The sequence below is a fragment of the Molothrus ater genome, chromosome 2, assembly GCF_012460135.2.
Source record: "Molothrus ater isolate BHLD 08-10-18 breed brown headed cowbird chromosome 2, BPBGC_Mater_1.1, whole genome shotgun sequence".
Classification (NCBI taxonomy): Eukaryota; Metazoa; Chordata; class Aves; order Passeriformes; family Icteridae; genus Molothrus; species Molothrus ater.
Window position 1 is genome coordinate 25,364,021 of NC_050479.2, and position 21,774 is coordinate 25,385,794.

A 21,774-nucleotide genomic window follows, 5' to 3' on the forward strand; every position below is an offset into this window, starting at 1 on the left:
GACTTGAGGTCCCATGTCCTCCCAGCACCTGTCTTCTGTCCCTCTCTCCTGCCTCTAGATAACTTAGACCAGAGAGAGGGGAAGGGAAGATGGTGTGTATTCTTGAAATAAACCATTCTTGAAATGGTCTGTCTGATGCTGTGAGAAAGAAGGATAGTCATTCTGGAAAGTTTGACTTGATCAGTTAAATGTCTAAATCTCTGAAAGTGTCCATTTGTCGACATACTCAAATGTTTCCTTTTGTGTCTTGTCACTGCTCTTTGGTGTCTCCTTTGCTTGTTACCATGATTTTGCCTCTTTGTATCACAAGTTAGGGAAATGAAATACTTTGCATAGAACTGGCTGTAATCTTTTAAAACTTTTTTAAGGTGGTCTTAAAAATGAGAGGAAAAGAGTGTATATATATATATATATATATAAATATACCTTTATATATACCTTTGTACTATACCTTTAAACAAATATTATACAAACTTCATTTTGACCTGCAATGTAAGTTAAAGTGATATCATAATGGAGCTTCAAGCTCAGAAATCGTCATTAATAACTCTGCTTGGCTTAAACTGTTTTAAAGCACCTTTTCATAATGTCCTTTATTTCTTCTTTCTGCTAAGTGAAATGTTGCTATATAATAAACTAGAGGAACATACTGAGTACTGGTAGGTGGGCAGAGAAAGTGATGCCCTGGAGTTACTGAAGCGTTATTGCAAACATTTTGTCTTATTTTCACTTCATAAATATGCTCATCATGCTGAGTTGTATTTTCAGTTTAATTTTCATCATAGCACATTAGCTTGAGCATACAGCATCTTCCTGTTTGGAATCTAATCCACTAATCCATCATGGTTCCCATCATGTAGAAGAATGCTTGCTCTGCTGCCTTCTTTTTTTTTTCCTTGTCATTTTGCCATGTTTTTTTGGCTGGTGAACCTGTTCTGTAAACTCAGACTAGCTCCCAGGCTGAAAATGGATTTATCATTTTATTTTATTTTTGGCAGAGAGCTTATAGTTCCATCATTGAGGCACTTCATATTGCAACATCCGGTGTGGTGTTTTATTCTAACTTGCCATGTCACAATGACCAAATGCTGTCATCCTGCCAATTGCAATGCTGCCAGCCTACCTTGCTTGACAAATTCCTTTTCTTGGGCATGAGAGTTAAATGTTTTTTGAATTCCACACCCACCTTGAGACAGTTTGTCATTTGAGTTTTCTCTTTAACAAATCCTGGCATGTACTTCAGTGGCAGAAATTTTCCTGTGCTTTCCTCTTTTTTGCCTGCACCACTTTGGCTTGTTTAATCCTCCTGGTGTTAAACATTGGGTTGTGCATATGATGCTGTAGTGGGTTCTTTGTGTGTTTTGGGGGAAATGTTGTTTGGGTGTGGTTTGGGTTTAGTTCTGTGCCACTCTCCCACCCTGCCCACAGCCTTTAAGGTCTTCTGGTTCATTGTTAAAGGTTTGTCCTCTTGAACTTTCCAGGTTGGTGTTATTTCCACCTTTGTAACTTCTCTTCTTAATTTACTTAAAAAGTAGTGTATGGAATAAGTCCAAATAGCATTGAGTGAGAATCTTCTAGCTGACATTCAAAGGTGGTTTTTTTTGGCTGATCAGCTTCCAGTGCACTTGGTTCAGGACGGAAAAGAACTGTAACAGACAAGGCAGAGAGATACTGTTGGAGCCTTCAGCTGTGAAAGAGCAGATTTCTGACAGTGAAACATAGCAGGAGTGTTCTTTGCTCTGGTCTCTTGAAGATAAAAGGTGGTCCAGTGCTCTAGGTCTCATTCCAGGTCTGTGGTCCTGTGCCAAAGATCAGTTCTGCAGTAGTCACACAGCAGAAGAGTCTCTGTGAACAAAGTCAGTGTCCATCAGGTGATCTCTGGCCTGATACAAATGATCTTGATTGGAAGTGTTGCTCTTTGGGTATTTTTGTAGCAGGAGAGTGGACCTGATTTGATCTCCTGCTCCAAAAAAGATTCTTCCATTCACCTGGTAGTAGAAGTTGTCAGTCCATGGCTGTATTTCTCAGTAAGGAGGGACACATGACACACAGCTTGGCTGGTGACAGCAGCCTACATGACATGATATGATAGATAGATATGATCTAGATCCATAGATAGATCATAGATAGATAGATATGATCTAGGTATGAGCTCTGTAGCAAATGGAAGTCCTTTATGTAGTATCACAGGCTTATCTCCTTGCCCTGTAACAGCCAGGGGCAAGGAGGGTTTGTCCTCTCTTTCCCTCATGTCCCTGCTCTTGCAGCCACAGGAACTGTTGTCTTGTTCTGTGTTTAAGTGCAAGCAGATATTTCATGTTTGGGGATGATTCTGAAGTGGAATGGAATTTAAAAAAACTTCAAGCAACAAAAACAGAGAGGAGAGGCCAGAGTGTGAGGGGAGACTATTTAAATCTAGTCCAAATCTCACTAGTATTTCAGGTTTTGTTTTGGAGTGCAGATACAAATTAAGTCTAAGTCCCAGTATCATCCTTTACTTTTGGTTATCATGAGTATCAACAGAAATAAGGCTATTGATATTAAAGGAATTTGATTGCAGTGTCTTTAGATATCCCGAGACAAACATGCATAGTAACTGATGTCTGAGAGATAAAACAATTAGACAATTAGTGAAAGGTGTGGTAGTGAAGAGGGTGAAAATTAGACTGAAGGATTGTGAATAAGTTGAGTAGTGCCTAATTGGTGCAAGGAGTCTCTCAGAAATTTGCAGTGGCCCCTTATTTCGTAACTTTGTTAACTGTGAAGCCTCAGGAAGTTCTTCACAAACTGCACCCTTTGGGGCTCAATTACACTTACTTTTTATTTCTTTCTTCAAATTGCCATGCACTGGGTGCCTGTTGTAAGTCTGCAGGAACAGAACTGATAGCTGTTGGATGCAACTCCAGCAAGCAGACAATGTTGGGTAGGTGAGATGTAGTCACATGGTGATTCCTCTAGCAAGTGTACAACAGCAGAGGCTTTGTTATGGTTCATTTACATTTGCAAATAGAATTAAAACATGTATCTGGCCTTCTTTTAACAGAAGTTGGTATAACTTAAATATATCTGTAAATATTTATATGTGATTCCTTTTTAATGGAATTGTTAAATATGAGAATAATGTTGGGATGATAACTTCAGAGTAAACTGTAAAATAACTATGGTCTTTATGGAGCACATTAATTACTAAAAGGTTTATATGATGTGGTGATGGGCATTAAATTGTTGATTTTTTTCAGCAGGTAAAAGACACATAGATAGCTTATCTCCTGAAAATAGTAGAGCACTTGCAACTAAAATGCACGGATTAGAAAAGTTAAAGGGGATGAGTTACCACCCCCTTACAAAGTCTATTAATTATTTTAATTCAACAAAGAATGTGCTGTATAAAGTGGCAATGCATGTGCAACATGTGAAAGAGAATAATGTCAGTCTTTGATTCTGCTAAAAGAACAGCAGACTGAGAAGACACAGATGTCTGCTTGGTGCAAACAGCCATAATTCACCCTCCACCCCCATCACTGTAGTATGAAATGGGAATTTAACCATTTTTAGCAACTGTTTATTGGAGCCTCTTGCTATTTAATACTGAGTTATATGCCTTGAGTATGTCTTCAGAGTTTGAGGCTTTGGCTGCATCTATTACTCAAAGAATGTATTATTAGCTCATGCTAGATTTATTAAAGGGGGCCAGCTGCTTGGCAGGAAATGCTGCTTGGCAAGGCTGTAAGAATAGCATTCCCTCAGTATGCTTGGTTTTCCCCTAAACACCTGCAAAAGCAGCCACTCTATTGACTGCAGAATCTAAACTTTTTAAAAATAAAAGATGCAGTCTTAAAATATGAGTCCTAGCCTTTGATATAGGGAGTGTTGATACTGTGACCTGAGTGTGTCTGGTGTGATGTGTTAGCTGGGCATTCAGCTGTCATTTTCTGGGTGTCTGTAATGAATGTTGCTCTCAAATAAGAGAGTATGTTTCCTCTGACTCACATTTGGAACACCTCTACAGTCAATTTTTACTTCATTTTGGGTGGTCTTCCCACACTGTGCAGAGGGACTGAACAGCTGATTAGGAGACAGACTTACTGTTTTGGAATTCAGGGGAGAATTGCTTGGGAACTTTGAATTTTGACTGCTGTGAGCAAACCTAAGGACTGGGACAAGATGACTGTGTTTGAGCAGAATGGGAACATCCCCTGCCTGCAGGAGTGGTTGTCCTGGAAAGCTGAATGGTTTATTTCCTATTGAAGTTCACTGGAACATCTCTCACTTTTTTCTAAAGGGGAAATGCTTAATATTGATGTTTAGGAACTTTATGTACACGTCTGGGACAACAACAGAAAATACTGACTTCTGTAAAATTTTTTTTCCAGGAAAAAAAAATATTATTCCAAAAAGAATTGTTGGAGCTAATCTTAGAATGAAGCTCTTTGACTGTTAGCAGTATTTGCATCAAGTACTCAATGAGGGCTCATGTGAAGAGTGAAGTACTGGTTTTGAGAGTAGTTAAAAAGATTAACAACAACAGTAAAATCCACTGCCATGTCTTGCAAAGAAGCAAAAATTCAGCATATTTATTTTATGCAGCCTTTGTGAAGGAGAGCAAGTGCATGGAGAAATTGAAACATTTCATCTTGCACATGTACAGTGGTTTAGACAAGATGTCAGGAATAAGTTTGTAATCTAGGACTGATGAAAGCTGGTGGCCCATCTTCTGGTTAAGTTCAGTGTGGGTTATACAATTGGCCACACAGCCTTCTGCTGAAGAGGCTTAGTCCTTCTAGTGGGAGCTGCTCTTTCAAAAGAAGAGTTCCATCCCTTCTGTCACTCTTATGTTATTGCTCAAATCCAAAACATGGTCCCCTACCAGCCACTGTGAAGAAAATTAACTCTACCCCAGCCAAACCAAATATACACTGCTTTTTTTGGCTTTAATTTATTTCTCTGTCTGGTTGGTATTACAGTATTTTTATGTTTATTACTCTGTTTTTAGATTGCCTGAAGCTCAGCAGAGGGTTGGAGGATGTTTTCTAAATTTGATGCCACAAATGAAAAGCTTATACCTTACATACTGTGCCAACCACCCATCAGCAGTAAATGTCCTCACAGAACACAGGTATGTTAACTTTGTGGTCTTCTGAGTCTGACACAAAAATGCAAAATACACACTTGAGAAAATACAAAAATACACTTGAATTGTAAAGCTGTGATATCTCTTTTGGCATGTTTGTTGTGGTAGAACTTGTTTGAGAAAAAAACCCTATACTTGTAAATAAAAGACTAAATGCCCCATAAAACAAAGCTGTTTCATGTGGTCAGGACAGCTTGTCACTTTTGGCAGTGTTTTATCAACTATTTGAGAGAATTTTTTCATTGAAAGAACGCATGCTGCACTCTGAATGTGTAAAACAATCTTTACTGATTGTCGTCTTTGTTATAAAAATGTTGAGATAAAAACGAGTTTGTGCAATTATGGCAGAACTGACATGACTTAGGCTTCTTAGACAGTTGGTGCATTGTAACTTAGCCCTGTAGATGCCTGTATATATGTCAAAATGTATTATAGCCCTTGCTTTGCTTTTGAGTGGTATGAGAGAGAGAAGTGTGAGGTTTACAAAATCACTATTTTCTGTAAGAAGTAGGATGCTTAGTTAACGTGATGTAGATTGCTCAGCTTTTGGACAGACCTTAAATTTGCATGGAAGATGCCCTATATCATCTTGAGGGAAAAGTACTGAGGCCAGAATTTGATTAAAATAGTCAGCTTTGACAAGCTTTTGCTATATACTTGTGTTCTGAAGTAACCTTGTGCTGAAGCAGCTGTCAGTTTGGGGCTATTTATGCTTGCTTCTGGTGCAGGACAGAGCCCTGACTTCTTCTTGGAGGTCAGCTATAGTACAAATTCTCACAGGATATATGTTCTTCTTGCTTCACACACCCCTCTCCTCTTTGTCTTGATGTGTTGGACTAAAGTAAAGATATTTTGAGTACTCTTAACACTTAGAAGACCAAGAGAATCACAATAGATTTTTTTTTCTGTAGTGCTAGCTTCTTTCAGGAACTCAAATTTTGTTTTAACAGCCATGTTGTGGTACGTTTGTGAGCTTTACTCATAATGTTATGAAGAAAAAAACCTTCTAGTGACCAAATACTCTGAACTTTCATGTCTGTTAATAATACATGTAACTATATATTCCAACGCCAGCTGGAAAAACCCCAAGCTGCAAATTCACATTACAGTATAGGCAGAAAGAAGGTAAGTTTTTGTCATTAAAATTCAGCAAGACAAAAATATTTTTAAACTTCCCTGATGAAATCCCTGTGTGTTTGCTTTCTTTCAATTTACCCTCTTAGTACCATTTTCTGTAAATGGTTTTTAATACTCTTGGGATTAGAATTTTGTTTGTTTGAGTCTCTGTGTTCTTTCCCAGATGTCTGGGATTTAACCTATAGATGGAAGATGAATGTGACAGCAAAATGATCATCTACATTTCTTTAGATTTGGGGATGTCTGTAAAGGATTATCTCAGAACTTGGAGAAACGGTGATAGAAATGTGAGGGAGGAAAGCTATTTCTTCTGCAAACGGAGAAGAGAAACATTTCTTCTCTTTCATGTTTCTTTTTGTGTAAGATGTCCTAAGAAAAATTCAGCTTCAGGTCTCTAAAGTCAGCTTGACATCAAATCCTGGTGGAGAGAATATAAGTATGATAAAGGATAATTTGGTTCTGGAAGTTTGTATGAGATAGCTCAAGGGAAGACAAGTTGAGATGGACAGTTTTCTGTTTTAATGCTATTGTGTTACTAGGCATGAGCCAACAGAATTGCATCCTGTTCTTTCTGATTACCCACCTTTTATTATTCTATTACCTTAATTTTTGTTGTTCAACATTGCTGGAGGTAGCAAGTGGCCTGTCTAAATATTCTGCTTGAGACAGCTGCCATGAAGAAATCAGAAGGTGGCTTTAAGCAGTTCTGCATCTCTGCCTCTCAGAATGCTGGAAAACTTCTGAATTACATTGTTTCAGAGCAGAGGAAAAGAGAGAAATAACAAACTGGTTGGAGGCATGAAGAAATGTAAAATACTCAGAACTGTCTCTTTGTCTGTTTAGCTGAAATGATTTTAGTGTGTAAAAAGTCCCCTATAAACCTAAATTTTAAAGTTGCTGTGAGGTTTGAGGACAGCCATAATTGTAGTAATGGTGAAACAATTACACTGCAGTTTATACTGGGTAAAATACCAAGGTTTAAGGTTCTTAAGGAAAGGCAATATAAGTTGGCTGTTTGTCAGTACAATTTTAGAAGAGGGTCCAAACCCATGTGTTTTAATACTAGCAAAAATAGGGCAAAGAAATAAGTGTATGTGGAATACTTGGACTTTATTGTCGTGTTGGTAGCATCTGTGCTGTTCAGTAGCATTTTAGAGAAGAAAAGGGAACTGTCTGGAACAGTTTGATTTGGAACATAAATCCTAACTGTCTACAGAAGGTTATTTCTTGCCATGAGCTGTGTGCAATTCATAAACTGAACACATATACTATTACTGTACCTCTGAAAGCCTTTTTACAAAAAGCCCTTAGCAAATGTCAAATTCTTATATCACAAAATTAGTATTTTCTTCTCAGTTTATTAGGGTGCTTGTTTTTCTGGGAACCCATACCAACAACAAAAAAATCTCCAAGATAATTGCTCTAAATGCAGATTTAATTTTTTTTTTTTAAATATATGACTTTTACTATTTTTTTTTTACTGTCACTAGCTAAAAAAAGCTTTAAAGAAATTGGCTAAAGCATTAACTGTTTTCTTTCTTCAGAGTGATTGGATCACTTACATTAAAATTGTAAGCAGTTGTCTGGTTTGGTAATGGGGATTTTACATGTCATTTTCTGAGCTATCAATGGTGCTCTTCAGGCAGTGTTGTGAGATCTGTTAAAATGTTGTTGGCACCTTGTAAAGTCTCTCTGTTTATGTGTAAGTAAAACATGATATTAATGTGCTCAGAAGTACTGTACACTTGTAGAGAAAAACTTTCTTTGAATAGCATTCTTGTGAAGTCTGTTCTAAATAGCACTCCTGGGGTGGGGTTGGAGATGTAAAAGAAGGGCATTCAATTGGAATCTGACTGTCTTATTTCTCCCTTTCTTTTAAATGCCATCCACTATGAATGCAAATCTGTTTCCACTTTATCTTTTGTCATTTGTTTCTTGATCATATGCAGCAGCAGCATGGGGGCTTTCATTCAGTTAATGCAGAATAAGGGTTTGTGTGTGCACATATGTTCATGTATGTGCATGTTTATGTAAATACACAGTCTGGGCTGAAGGGGGTCAATTCTGTTATTTCAAGAATAAGACATTTATCATGTTCACATCTTCAAAGCCACAAACACCTTTCATTTCATTAAGTTAAATTATTAATAGACTATTAAAAGACTATTAAAGTCATTGGAGACCTGAGTGTATGCGAACATGAAGAAAGGGGAATAAAGCCAAATGCAGCCCATATGTGAGTTCAGGTTCCAGAGCTATGTGTTTCTGAGATCTATTTGCCTCTGATCACAGCAACAACAAAATCTTTCTGTTAAGTTTGGGAACAGATTCTTTTCTTGGTTCCAGTTGTGGCTTTATAAGTTTTATCCAGGTGTTAAAGTTTGTGTACAAAATAATTTCTCCTATTTTATACTCTCTTCAAATTTGGTAGATACCTTTTTGTCTCAGGAATTATTTTGGAGCTATTGCATACTTTTTTCCCAGCGTTTAAATTCCTTCTGCTTAATGAATCAAGGTCTTTGAAGGATTAAGTAATTTTTCCTCAGATTTGTCATTGTATCTTGTAATTGACTCTTAAGCCACTGGCTAGAGCTGAAGAGGTGGAGTTTGCCAGGTACAGTTGGGTGGTGCTCTGACAGAGCTCAGAGTTTCTTCCCACGTTCCCTTCTCAGAGTGGCTGTAGTGCCACTGTACACCATCCCTGTTTTATTTACTTTATTCCACAACAGTCTCAGCTTTTTGGCTCCATTGTATCAGGTTTAGTTTTGCTTGAAGATCCCAGTTCACATCCAAGGATAGGTATTCCAATAGTTGGTATTTTTTTAGGAGATAATTTTGCTTGCTGGTGAGACCAGTACTACCTTGAGGGTCTAGAGTTCAGTCAAACTAGCACTGTTCCTGTGTGTGCCTCTGATCATAAACATGTGCTTGCCTTCCAGTAAGAGAAGTAACAGAACAAGCAACTGAAGGTGTGAAAGAGTGAATGTCCTGCAGATTAAAATGCACAGTTGGATACAAAGTACAGAAATGGGTAATTGGAGCAGGATAAGGAGTGCCAGGAACATGAAATGCTACCTAGCTGGAAAAGATCACAAGCCACAAAGTTCAGTGCAACAAGAAAGTCTAGTGAAAAGGAAAAAGAGAGCAGGCAGAAGCTAGGACTGGGACTTCGTATGGACTATATCCAAAAATGATACTTGAGTAGGGGATTTACTGGAGTTTTGATAACATAATTTAAAAAAAACAAGTGTAACAGGCTCCACTGATCAGTGGACAAAAAATTCTTTTGAGGAAATATGGACAGTACAGACCCAATAACCAGCATCAGGTATGTAATTTTGGAGGGGTAGAGTGGGGTGTTCAACTTTTTTACTTTGTTTAAACAGCAGTATATTGATTTTAAAATAGAAGAAAAATCTTACCAGAAGAAAATTTGATTTGATGAAAAGGCAGTTGAAAATGACTAACACACACCTGCCTTTTTTTTTTTATTTTGCAAAGTGGCACATATCAAGCCAGTTCTCAGCAGCAAGAAAGCTATGCACAAATCTTTACTTGTTGAAACATTAATTTTGCTAGATTCTTCTGTTCTCTGAGATAACATGTCCCAAACATATTCTACACTTGCATCACAGACCTAGCAGTCTGGATAAAATTTGTGGAGCTGGAACATGACAATTACTCTGAGTAACTGGAGCGTGGAATACAGATCAGCTTGAGTCAGAAAACTCTTTGTGCTTCCCCCACTTTGGTGGATCCCTGAGCCTGCAAGTGTGCAGGCTGATGTCATAGGCTGAGCAGCAGTCTCTGGGAGAGGAGCTGGGCTGGGAAGTGTAGCCCTAGGAAACTAAAAGCTGCAGCAGAGGGGTTGCTGAGCTGAGCTGTGTCACAACGCTCTCAAAATGCGGTGCCTGTGTGCAGTCCTCAGACCCCTCAGCAGTGATAGCTCATGCTCCATCTATTACAAACAGAGACCTCCTTCAGAAGTGTAAGTTGTGATTTTAAATGTTTGCCTTTTTAGTTCCTGGATCTGCTTTCCTCAAGGTTCAATAGCCTTTTTTTTTGTTTTCCTTCTGTTACTTGTAGGCACATCTGAACTGTGTTTTCTTCCCTCTTCCAGTGTAATTTGCAGCTTTTGAGGCAGCTGTTCCGAGAAGGATTTGAATATATTAGTAGGGCTTAATGACAGTTTTCATGGTGACCTTTAAAATATCTCAAGCTGTGAACCAACTCCAGTCTGGAGTGGGGAGAACTCTTCAGCTTGTGATTTCAGAATAAATGAAGCACAGGACTTTTGTATGCTTCTCTGCATTTTATTGTGTAAAGTGACGTGAGTAGTGAATTAAAGTCTCATCTGCCTCTTTCTGAAAAGCTACTTGCTTAGGCAGTTGTGACTGAGTTGATGATTTCACTGTTCAAAAGATTTTCCTGTTCAGCTAAATGATAGCTTTTTATTAAAACATACTCTTAGCTGTGGGCTGGAGTTTAATTTAGCACATACTGCCTAGGAGACTGTGGTACTCGCAGGCATCAATTGAAATCGTGACATGAAAGAGCCATTGTCTTTGGCAAAGCAGCTGACACAGGCTTTTTTCATGTTGCAATTAATTACAAAACAGTTGTGAGCTGTTGTCATGTTCAAACAGCATCGTAACCCCCTATGTTTCTGAAAGTAAAAGTAAACCCTTCCATTGTGTCCGGTATGCTATTTGTCTTTTGTGACTGAATGAAAGACACTCGCTTTAAGCTTTGAGCTGAAATAACATCCACATTTTGATGGATATTTTATGTCCACAAAGCTGCAGAGATGCCAGGTTGGTATAGCATGAGTAGAATGCTACAGTGGTCTGCATGAAGGAACTGCTCAGACAAAATTTTGGGTACTATTGTATTAAAGGAGTGTGTGCCTGTGTTCAGACTAGAGCTTGAACAAGAAGGCATGTCAAAACTTGTCAGAGGGAAGCGTAGAAGTGTATGAAAGAAAACATTGTCCTCTTGGGAATGTTGGGAGGAAAACTTCGTCATTCAATTTTAATTACACCTATTAACACTGCTCCCTGTTGATGCCATTGCTAAGCCTGTTTTTCAGGACTGTGTATGTTTTAGGTGAGCTGAGGTTTAAACTTGCTTCATAGATTGCTATATTGTGATTAAGTAAAAAAGGTGATGATCAACACCAAGTGTCACTTGAGCGGAGAATGGCATAACCACTGAGTGCGTTTAGTTAAAGGGATTGCAGAGTAGACAGTGAAAACAAGATAATACCAGCTTTTTATTTCAGGTTTCCAAGAAGTCATTCTTAATTCAAGCTACAGTAAATTTTCCCCATGTTTTTTCACATATCTTTCATAATGCTGAAGTTGAAGAAATGCAACAATGATAATGAAAATTAGAAATGTGAATGTGGGTGCAAAAGTAACCAAAGTTTCTCCTACAGTAAAAGCATTAAAAAAAGGGCGAGGGGGAAGTGCGTACATTGTCTGAGTGGATAGGTTAGCAAATACTATTTCCATAAAGCATTTGTATGCACTCAACAGTATGGAGATGGCTGAAGTAACTAGGAATGGGGAGTTTTGCCCTTTAGCAGTCTAAGGGCAAAAATGAGGACTGTTCAGAGCACTGTTAAATTGAGTAGCCTCTGGTATTTGAGATTGGCACATCCTGTGGAAATGCAGCTTTGTAGGGGTGAGAGAATCTGTGTAACACACTTATGGATTGTGCTGCCTGAAATGGGGAAGAGTAGTAGATACTGTAAAAGGGCAGAGTTGGAAGAATGAGGCAGCAGGGGCTGTGTCTGACTGAAGCAAACAAAATGTAAAGAATGAGTTTAAACAGCTACTTCCTCTTGGTTCTTGTAGGAAATGTCTTTAACATTAAGATGAAGTATCGAGTACTGTTTGTAACCTGACTTTATGACGCTGAAATGGGTAGGGCTGATTACAGGTGCAATGAATGGATATAACAGAAAAGTAATGACTTGCACATGATGAGTGTCATACACATAGGGAATTGAAATTTAAAACCAGTGAGTGCTGTCTGGCAAAAGGGCTTTCCTGGTGAACTTTGGTAAAGCTTCCTGTGTAAACTCGGTGTCATACCTTATTACTTGCTGGAAGCAGTTTCTTTTCTTTTAACTGAGTCAGGAGGGAGAGGAGGTGACACCACACTGTAGCCAGGAAGCCTGGTGTTTCAGGGAATTACCCTGAATACTTGACCATGAAGTATTATATATATTCAGGGAATTACCCTGAATACTTGACCAAGTAGTATATCATCTAAACCCAAGACACAATGCAAGTCAAACTCTGTAAACATTTGTTTAGGGTGCCACTGCAGTCAGCTGTCAAGTTCTGAAGTGGTGTGATTTTATGCTACACAAGGGCTGTGATTAAGGAAGCGTTAGGCAAAGTAGGTCTTCAGCCTCTAGGTATTCAGAGCTGCCCAGCTTTACTTAAATTTAAATTTAAGCTCAAAAAGTACTCGTGTTCATCTGTGTTGCATTATAATAACCCTTCATGCAAGGTATTGTAGGAAGTTTTTCGAAGTGTTTTAATTTTGGCTAAAATCTGTTTATGTCACAAGCTGATTCAGAAGGCCTGGAGTTGCTGATATATCCTGTTTTAAGAGGGATGCAAGGTCTTTCCCAAGTGTGCCCAGCTCTTCTCTTTGCATCTCTAAAATGCACAGCAGATGTTGAGAAATCCCCTCACCCTCTTTCTGCACTCTGTAGTTAAATGCAGCTGAAATGGCACAAATGCATACAATGAGGAGAGCCTGGGCCTCCTTAGAATGGGGACAGAAAGCTCTTGAAAGTGTGGTGTGAAATGATGATGGACCTGACAATTCAGAAACAATGCTGTCTATACATAAGTAAGGTGTAGTGTAAGTAAATTCTAATTAACTAATCCAAAGACAAATAAACTTGGAGTAAACTGTGTGGAAGAGTACGTTCCTTTCTGTGAACTGGGGGAAACTTAGGTGTCTGAGAGGTGAAGGATCCAGGTGGGATGGTGGGTAGAGCACTTACATTGGGATGGGGTGGGAAGCTCACAGCTCATAGAACTGTGGAATCATTTAGATTGAAAAAGACTTTTAAGATAGAGTCCAAGTGTAAACCCAGCACTTCCAAATCCACCACTAAACCACACCCCTAAGCACCATGTTTGTGTTCTTGTTCTGTTGTCTTCATTTACTTGGACAAATGACATGAATAATCAGTGTCACTTGTTCTGCAGTGGGAAGGAGTGTGTGTGTCTTGAATGCAGTAAGATGTTACATTTTTAATAAATGACTTGAGTTTTTACATAGATTTTTGCCTTTAGAATTGTGTTCTTTTACAACTTGTATTTTATGAAGCCTGGCAATCAGCCCAGATGCTGCCATATCTTCCACTCTGAATGGAGAGGGCTCATTTTGTTCTTGGTGATTTAAACTCTTGAAAAGCTAGTCCTCCTCCACCACAGTCCTTTAAAATCTTTGCATTGTAAGCAGAAGATGTAGCTATTTTGTTTCTTTGATAGCAAAGGGAGCTGAAATTCTCAGATCTGGTGTTTCAACTGAGTTGCTGTAAAAGTTGAGGGGTTGGGCCTGTTCTGAATTATTCAAATAACCAAAAAATATCTGGAGAGGGGAAGAGAGAATGGATTTCTTACAGTGGCTTTGCTGTGAAAAGATGTGTGTTGTATAAGTCCACACTTAATGAAACCCTAGCTCATTAGAGAATAGACTGCACTGATTATTTCTACCATTTTTATCAATGCTGGTAATTTTTTTTGCATTAATGCCTTGGATGTGAGATGAGTACTAAACATGTAAGTGTGAGAGAAAAAAACTACTGAAAATTTCTGTCTTATTAGTGCCTGACACCATGAAAATACCTATTTTTTAATTGTATATAAAGCATTTGACTCTTGCTTGTGTGTTACTTGTGTAAACTACCTCTAAGGTCATATATCATTTTACTAGAATAAAGAGCTGAGTAATAAAATACAGCTTTATTCTGTAATTGTTGCTTGAATGGTGCAGCATTTAGGAACTGTCTTTGAGCACTGGTTATCTAGAACAGTAGATTTGTTCCTATGTGTGTTTTTCCCTGGTTAGGTCCCAAATCTGCACATGGCTTTGTTCCTGTATTTTGTTTAATACACAAACTGGTCACAGCACTTAAGTTACACTTGAATTAATTTTTTATTTGGCCTCCTGTTTTATTGGTATACTTCATTGCAGGTGAAAGATTAAATTGTGAATCCTATGTAATTTATTTGTTTTGATGATTTAATCTTAATTTGCTTAAATATCTTGTGTACACAGTGAGGAACTAGGAGAATTCATGGAGATGAAAGGTGCAAACAGCCCTGGGATCCTTGTACTGACCACGGGCCTCAGCAAACCTTTTATGCGTCTGGATAAATACCCCACGTTACTCAAAGAACTTGAAAGGCACATGGAGGTATATCTTATCAGCATTTATGTTCCAGCTTAATGATGATTTGACAACAATTATTTTAAAGGTACATGTCAAACATGATGGGACCCAAAATTGCATTTGCTTGCTCTTCAGTCAGCCTTCTAAACTGCAGGCTGCAGTGGTTTATGTGAAAGTCAGTGAAGTAAAAATTCCTCTAGAAGATAAACATTTAAAGTAAAACTATCCAGAAAAGCTAATCATCATTCCTAGAATAGTCTTACCAGGATCTCCAGTTGACTTGACATTAAATGTGTCCACTGCACTCTGCTCGAGGCCCCTTTATCTTGCAGAGGGAGTGCTGCTTTTCACCTCAGTGTGCTGAACACATTGGCAAAATAGTCCCTCTGACTTCTAGTGAGCACTGTCCAAAAGTGATCTTTACAGGACAAGAAGGTCTTTGAGGACCTACTCTTTTCACCTTTGCATTTTACAGATTATATGTTTGGAATGGAAAAAAAGAGAAATAGCAAGTGTGGGGGTCTTGTCACACAGATTGTTTTGCCAGCCAGTGACAGCAGAATGTGCTAGGTAGTCTGTAGGAAATCACCTTTGTGACAAAGCTAACCTGCTAGACAAAATTCTTTTAATGCTTTCCTCTTGAGATTTCAAAATCTCTTATCCACTAGGTCTTGTAAAACTTCTTTGGTTCTATTTTAAGTATAACTAGCATTGTGCTAAGTAACTGCGGTTTTACTACAAGCCAGACCCACCAGTGTTTAATATAGGAAGGCCGTGAAGAGACTAGATCAGTCTACAACTTCAGTTTTGCAGAATTGTTTATTTGGTTTTAGTTAAGCCTCTAACAGTTTTTAAAACTATTTTTGCTAGAACTGAACCTTTTATATATGTTTTCTCCATTTTTTTTAGGATTATCATCCGGATCGTCCAGATATTCAAAAATCCATGACTGCCTTCAAAAATCTTTCTGTAAGAGTGATAAAAGAATAGATTATATATTTTAAGTAGAATGTTTTCTAATTACCTCTTCCTTTATTACTTAAAAGAGTGAAGCTTTTTCATAAATTTTTAAAGCCTGGAAATCAATGCTGTGTGTAGGCAGAGCTAAGGATGGTAATTTGCTGGGGAGTTGTAGTAAGTAGCCTATTGGTATAAGAGTTGTGCAAAGTATTCTGCACCTCTTTGTCTGCCCTCTCATCATACTTCATCTCCCTTTTTACTAGTGCTTGCATGACTAGTGTCCTGAAGAAGGGCTTCTTTACAATAAACGAGTGCATGTTTTGATTTTTTTTTTTCTACATGCATTCCTTCTCAGGGAATGGCATTGGATTTGAGAGAGGTTGAAGAGAAAAGTGCTAGTGAAGTTCAGAAGATGCCAAACTTCTAGTAATAATTGGAACAGGAAGCCTAATTTCAACAGATAAGCGGTCTGCTACTGTCTTCACAAAAAATGAAAAACTATGCCTCAACTGCAACAAGCAATGATTAATGCAGTCTCAGTTACAAGAAACTTAATGTGTTGTGCTTCCTCTTAGGAATGTATGCTGATGATAACCTGAAAATTTTTATTTTTTAAATTAGAAATTTAGTGTTATCAGTGTTTAGAAGAGGATTATGAATTGCATCCTGTTGAGTGCTATAAAAACAAGAGAAAACAATTGAGAAAATTTCTCAACAGAATTTCTGTTGAGAAAAATTCAAATAATGTGAGCAGGTTGGAGTTTCTTAATAAAAATAGGAACACAAGGTTATAAACACTCGGGTTTGCACAGGTGGCATGTCTCTTCTTACTGAAAGATGCTTTGTTTTGTAGATGTGTATTTCTGATAGCTGTGTTACTCACTGCTACTGAGCATGTCCATTTTTGGTTAGTCATACCAAAATTTGAAGTATAAAGGAAGGAGAAAATTGAGTAAGAGAGCTATTACTGAATTTGGAATGGTAATTGAAATCAATGTATTGAAAAGCTGTAATATTTAATTTAGTAAAACTAGTTTATAAAAAATATTGGTAGCAGTCATCTAAATGAAAGTGCTTCAAGTAAGCTGCTGTCTTCTGTGCATTACAAGCACAGCAGCAGTAAATACAACTGTAGTTGTATTTCTACCCTTAACCCATTCCAAACTGGTAGAGTTTATAGAGATTATGTTTTCTCTGTGTTTGTTAGGCACAATGTCAAGAAGTACGGAAACGGAAAGAACTTGAACTGCAAATCCTGACAGAAGCTATTCGTTGTTGGGAGGGAGAGGACATCAAAACACTTGGCAATGTGATTTACATGTCCCAAGTCATGATCCAGTGTGCTGGAAGTGAGGTAATGTCCTTCTCATCTTTACTCTCACTCTTCCAATTTTGAATGAAATTCATTATAATCATTACACAGCGGAAATAAAAAGAGTGATTCAGAGATGGTAATCTAAGCTAAAATTTTCCTGTGTTGATTTAAGGCATGTTTTTACAAAACCTGAAATAAAATTCCTCGAAGATGGATGGTCTCTTCTGTAAAATTTACTGAAAAGTGACTAAATACAACAGTTATAAATACTGTAATATTTTTGCAGGGCTTTTTTCAGAGGGCATGATTGTACAAGATTTTCCATGTGTTGTTATGTTACAGGATCGTGGTGCATACAGTGTGTTTTAAATAGCAAAAGGTTTAAAGTTTTATGTTGTGAGGTGTCTGAGACAAACTCTTTTTTGACTGTTATGGGCACATTGCTCAAGTAGTAAATCTTGAAATACAAGCTTGAGAACCAAATGCTCTTTGAGAAATAGAATAAGGAGATACATTAGAAAGTTAAAAGTGACAAAGTCCGGTGATTTTTTTCCTAACCAAAACAGCAAATAAAATGTTAAGAAAAACTTGTCCTACCAGAACTAATGTTAAAAAACTCTTAAAGCAAGTGCTAACAGAAAGGCAATGTTATACAGGTTACTGACGTGTTTTTATTGCTTGTTGTTCTCCTGAAAAATCCATGAGGCTTTGAATCTGATGAGGGCTTTTGAATTGCAACCTCATTCAGTCCATTTCCTCCCTTAGAACAAAGAAGTCCATAAACATGAAGGAAAAGTAAAGTGTTTATGCAACTGACTATTTAGAAGTTAGTCACTTGATATTTTTCTCTCAGATATTTTGTTAGGTGTTAAAGTAAATAAATAAGATTCAATAGAGTTGATAGTGCATCTTCTGCAGTCATGCCTCTTTTTGAAGCCAGCAAAACAAATCACCATCCCCCACTCTCATCATGAGGTAAAATGTCAAATGTAATGGACTTCTAGAAGTTTCTCTTTAGCATCACAGCTTTTTGGCAAGATACAGAACAGCTTCATTTGTGCAACAGCAACTGGGTTTGGTTTTGTCTTTCTAAAAATGATATAGCCATTTGCAAATATTTACTTAAAACCATTAAAACCTGCTAAGGACTTGTAATTTTGCAAAGATGCTTGAAATTAGGATGGTGGCTTTGTCAGTTGATATACTTATGTTGTCATTACAATATTAAACTTTAATGCTTCTCCCTTTTGTTGTCTATAGCAGTAGATTCAGAGTAAACTTATTCCTCCTTCCATAAAAATACCCTAAAACAAAACCACAATGGATAACTTTGTACATGAAACCAGAAAATTAAAACCAGAACAAAGTAATGAGTGCTTTTGTTGTGACTATACTAATTATTCCTTTGCTTTTTCTGCTTCTGGGAATAATCCACAGTTTAAAAATCTGATCTCTAATTTGAGAGACCACAGTCTTGAAATGACTGTAACAGTATCCATCTAAATTATAGGCTGAAATAGATCCAGTATGTAATTTTGGTTTTACTGAAATTGGCCACACAGTTGTTATCATATTAAGCAAGGTCAGTATTTCACCCAGAATGTAAAATTCCTGTTTTAAAATACAAGGCTGTAATCTGCTGGAAAAAGTATAGGCATGTATTAGTAGCACTTTTCAAATGGAAAATAAGTAATTCTGTCTACTTCTGTCCTTTTTTCTTACTTTTTTTTTATTTTTCTAAATACAATGGAGAAATAGCTTTGCACTGAGCAAATATTTGTGGAGTAATCATCCAGTTATAATGCTGATAGCTTTTAGTAATAGAAAACTGGGAGAGGGGACTTGTGATGGTGTATTTACTTTTTCATTTTCTTCTTTTAACAAGGAAAAGAATGAAAGGTATCTTCTTCTCTTCCCTAACATTTTGCTAATGTTGTCTGCCAGCCCAAGAATGAGTGGCTTTATCTATCAGGTAAAGTAATACATTTACATGTGTAAAAATGTGTTGGGGTTGTGTTCTTTCCAAATGATATTTCATAAGAAACTTGGAAGGATTATTAAACTTTTGCATTTATAAAGATGGAAGGTAATATTTTCAATAAGAAGTGGTCATCTGTCTTATGAAATTCTGGCCTAGAAGCCCAGGGTTTGATTTTCTTTGTAGCTATGACTATCACCAAAGAGACATAGTTTTTTTTACTCTGTTAGTAGTAGCTGATGAGAGGAAGTACTGGTAGCTTTTTAGATCTGTTGGGAAACCAGTGTTGCTGCATAGGTTTGTTAGTGCTCTTTGACTGCTGCTTGAGACTTAACAAAATGGCACAGCCCCCTTAACCATTCATTAGTGTGAATTGGGCTGTTACCATCAGTTTGTTCAGATGCATCCACATTCGTGTTTTATCTTGGAATTGGTGGCACACTTTCAAGATTCATCTTTTCTGTTTAATGAGCACTGAGTCACAGAGTAGGAGTTGTTTTGGGGCTCACAGACTAGATTCCATCTGGATGAAGTTGAAGTCATGCTCCAAATGTATGCTTGAGATGCTCTAACTATGGGAAAAGATCAAGTACATGGAGTGACCTTCAGTCCCTGGCCCCAGCCTCAGGCTCCCCAGTGTAACAGCACCTGAAATGCTACAAGCTGGCCCTAGGGGCCTTAGCACCAGGTGTTTCACTTCACCAATCCTCTGCTCACAGCTGGTGGACAGAGTCTTTGAGCTTTCTCCCAAGTTTCCTAGCTGAGCACTTGTGGCTGTTGTCCCACAGGCCTGTTCCAGAGGTGGAGCAAGTGCTGTAGTGCAGGGGTGCCATTTATCTGGGCTCCCTGTAGCTCTAGGCTGTGTTTCACAAAAACACTTGCATCTTGGGTATATAGTTGCAAAGACTCCTGAGAGAGGCAAATGTGCAATCCATGACTTCCCAAGCCTTGTAAATGTTCAAGTAATGCCATGCAGGTTTGGGGCATCACAGTAAAATACCATAAGACAGGGAAAAGCTGCAACCAAGTTCTAAAAGGAGACAGAGATTTCACCTAGTAGAAATGCTTCTATAAAACAGACACTTGAACAGTTCATTCCTTTCTCCTGAGCAGTGATTTGCCTGCTTCAAAGGAATGCTGAAGGTTGGTCATTGGGTGTTCCTTCATGATCAGCCACAGTCAGTCACAAAAATGTGGCTTCTTTTTTTTTTAATTAAGAGCAATTAAATTCCAAAATTTGTGTTTGGATTCGTACCTTACCTGCCACAATTGTAGATGGATTTGTCTGAAATGCTGCTACATTAGGTGGTTCAAGAGGACAGTCCAGTTTGTTACGTTTGTGGCCTGCTAATTATCCCAATGTTGATGGAAAAAGATGGTAGAAAAGGCAGGGTAGCTCTGTGTTCCAAGTGGCACAGACAGAATTTCTGGTGAGGATAGATTCTTCTGTACTGATTACAAAGCAGCTGACTGGAAATTTAGTATGTTAACAAGCAACATGAAATTAAAGAGTCTGTCAAGCTTTATTTTTCCTCTCCTATCACTTCCATTTCTTCTTCTTCCCACTCACTTTATCCCCTAGATGTACAGCATTGTTGAATAAATAAGCCATTTTCTGTGATTTGTCTTTAGCTTCTATTCAGAATAGCTGCAGTCCTTTCTTGGTGTTCACTATCCAACCATCTCTTGAAAGCAAAACTCTTAATTTCCTCACAACCTTATGTGTGATAGTCCCAGCACTGAGAATGTCTCAGATTTTAATGACTGCACGTTCACAGCAAGGTGAAATTATTTCATCACTGTTTGTGTCTGAGACAGTTGATCAGAGCCCATGTCTAGAGAGCATAATGTGGGCCTCCTGGACCTTTTTTCTGAGGTTCACATCTCAGAACTGGAATGGATATGGGCAGAAGATGATGCAGTTCTCCCAGTCTTTCTCAAGGAAATTATGCTGCTGGAGGCATCATCCTACATGACAACTTTGTTGCATTTCTGAATAGCCCATTTGTTGTCAGGCTTCAGATTTTCTGGTTGATAGTGCTGATATCTACCACAGGAGCTAAGGGGAAGAACTTTTAGTAGTGCTAAACTGAAGTCACAAGGAGCAAGGACCATACTTCTTAGGAGGGCTGCACAATTGTTTGTTAAGAGAAGGGAAATACAAATGATTCACAAGTTCACTTACATTTTCTATTTTGCTGACTTTGTACTTTTTCTTGCCCTGTGGTTCAGGGGATCTCTGTCTCCAGTGTACCCCTATATTGCCTCCCCACCTGTGTCAGCAGTTCTTGCACATCTCTCTTGTTGTGGTTTTATGCTGTGTTATTCATGAACCAGCAAACATGGGAAAAAAGGCAAAAGAGCAAATTTTTGCTGCATTTAATAGTGCACATGGCCACCATGTTTTCTTCAGTGGGGAAGTTGCCACAAGAGAACTCCTCCTTTCTCTTTGGTATCTTGGGCCTGAGCATGCTCTGTGCCTACAGAATACCAAATGCTTTTTCGTTTTCAAGCTTGTAAGAAACCTTTGTCCATTCTGCTGTCTTTAGGAAAAAGGAAAACATAAAGTTGGTTTTTATTCTTTCTGCTGTGTTGGAGCCAAAATTCCACAGTACATAGTATTTGTGCTCTTGCCAGTATTTGCTGAATAGTGTTTCTGTGCAGGAGAATACAGGATGTCTTAAAGAACTTCTCTTGAAGTTTCAGTAAAGCCTTTCTTCCAAAAAATACTCAATTTTATTTATTCATCTGTGTTTCTAAAGGGTCAAAAAGTTATCCTAAACTGACTTATTTTTCCCTGCTTGACTGGGTTTAAAATGGGATCTCCT

The 21,774-nt window shown here is 38.0% G+C and overlaps 1 protein-coding gene across 5 annotated transcripts in view; it reads left to right on the forward strand.

The window, feature by feature from the left end:
- ARHGEF7 (Rho guanine nucleotide exchange factor 7) overlaps positions 1-21,774 on the forward strand; it is a 116,530-nt gene that overhangs the window by 68,142 nt on the left and 26,614 nt on the right. For all 5 annotated transcript variants that reach the window (XM_036384079.2, XM_036384054.2, XM_036384070.2 and 2 more), the window contains 5 exons: positions 4,994-5,116; positions 14,579-14,717; positions 15,603-15,662; positions 16,861-17,007; positions 18,854-18,940. In XM_036384079.2, the coding sequence (XP_036239972.1) occupies positions 4,994-5,116; positions 14,579-14,717; positions 15,603-15,662; positions 16,861-17,007; positions 18,854-18,940 (556 nt within the window). The remainder of the gene's footprint in view (positions 1-4,993; positions 5,117-14,578; positions 14,718-15,602; positions 15,663-16,860; positions 17,008-18,853; positions 18,941-21,774) is intronic.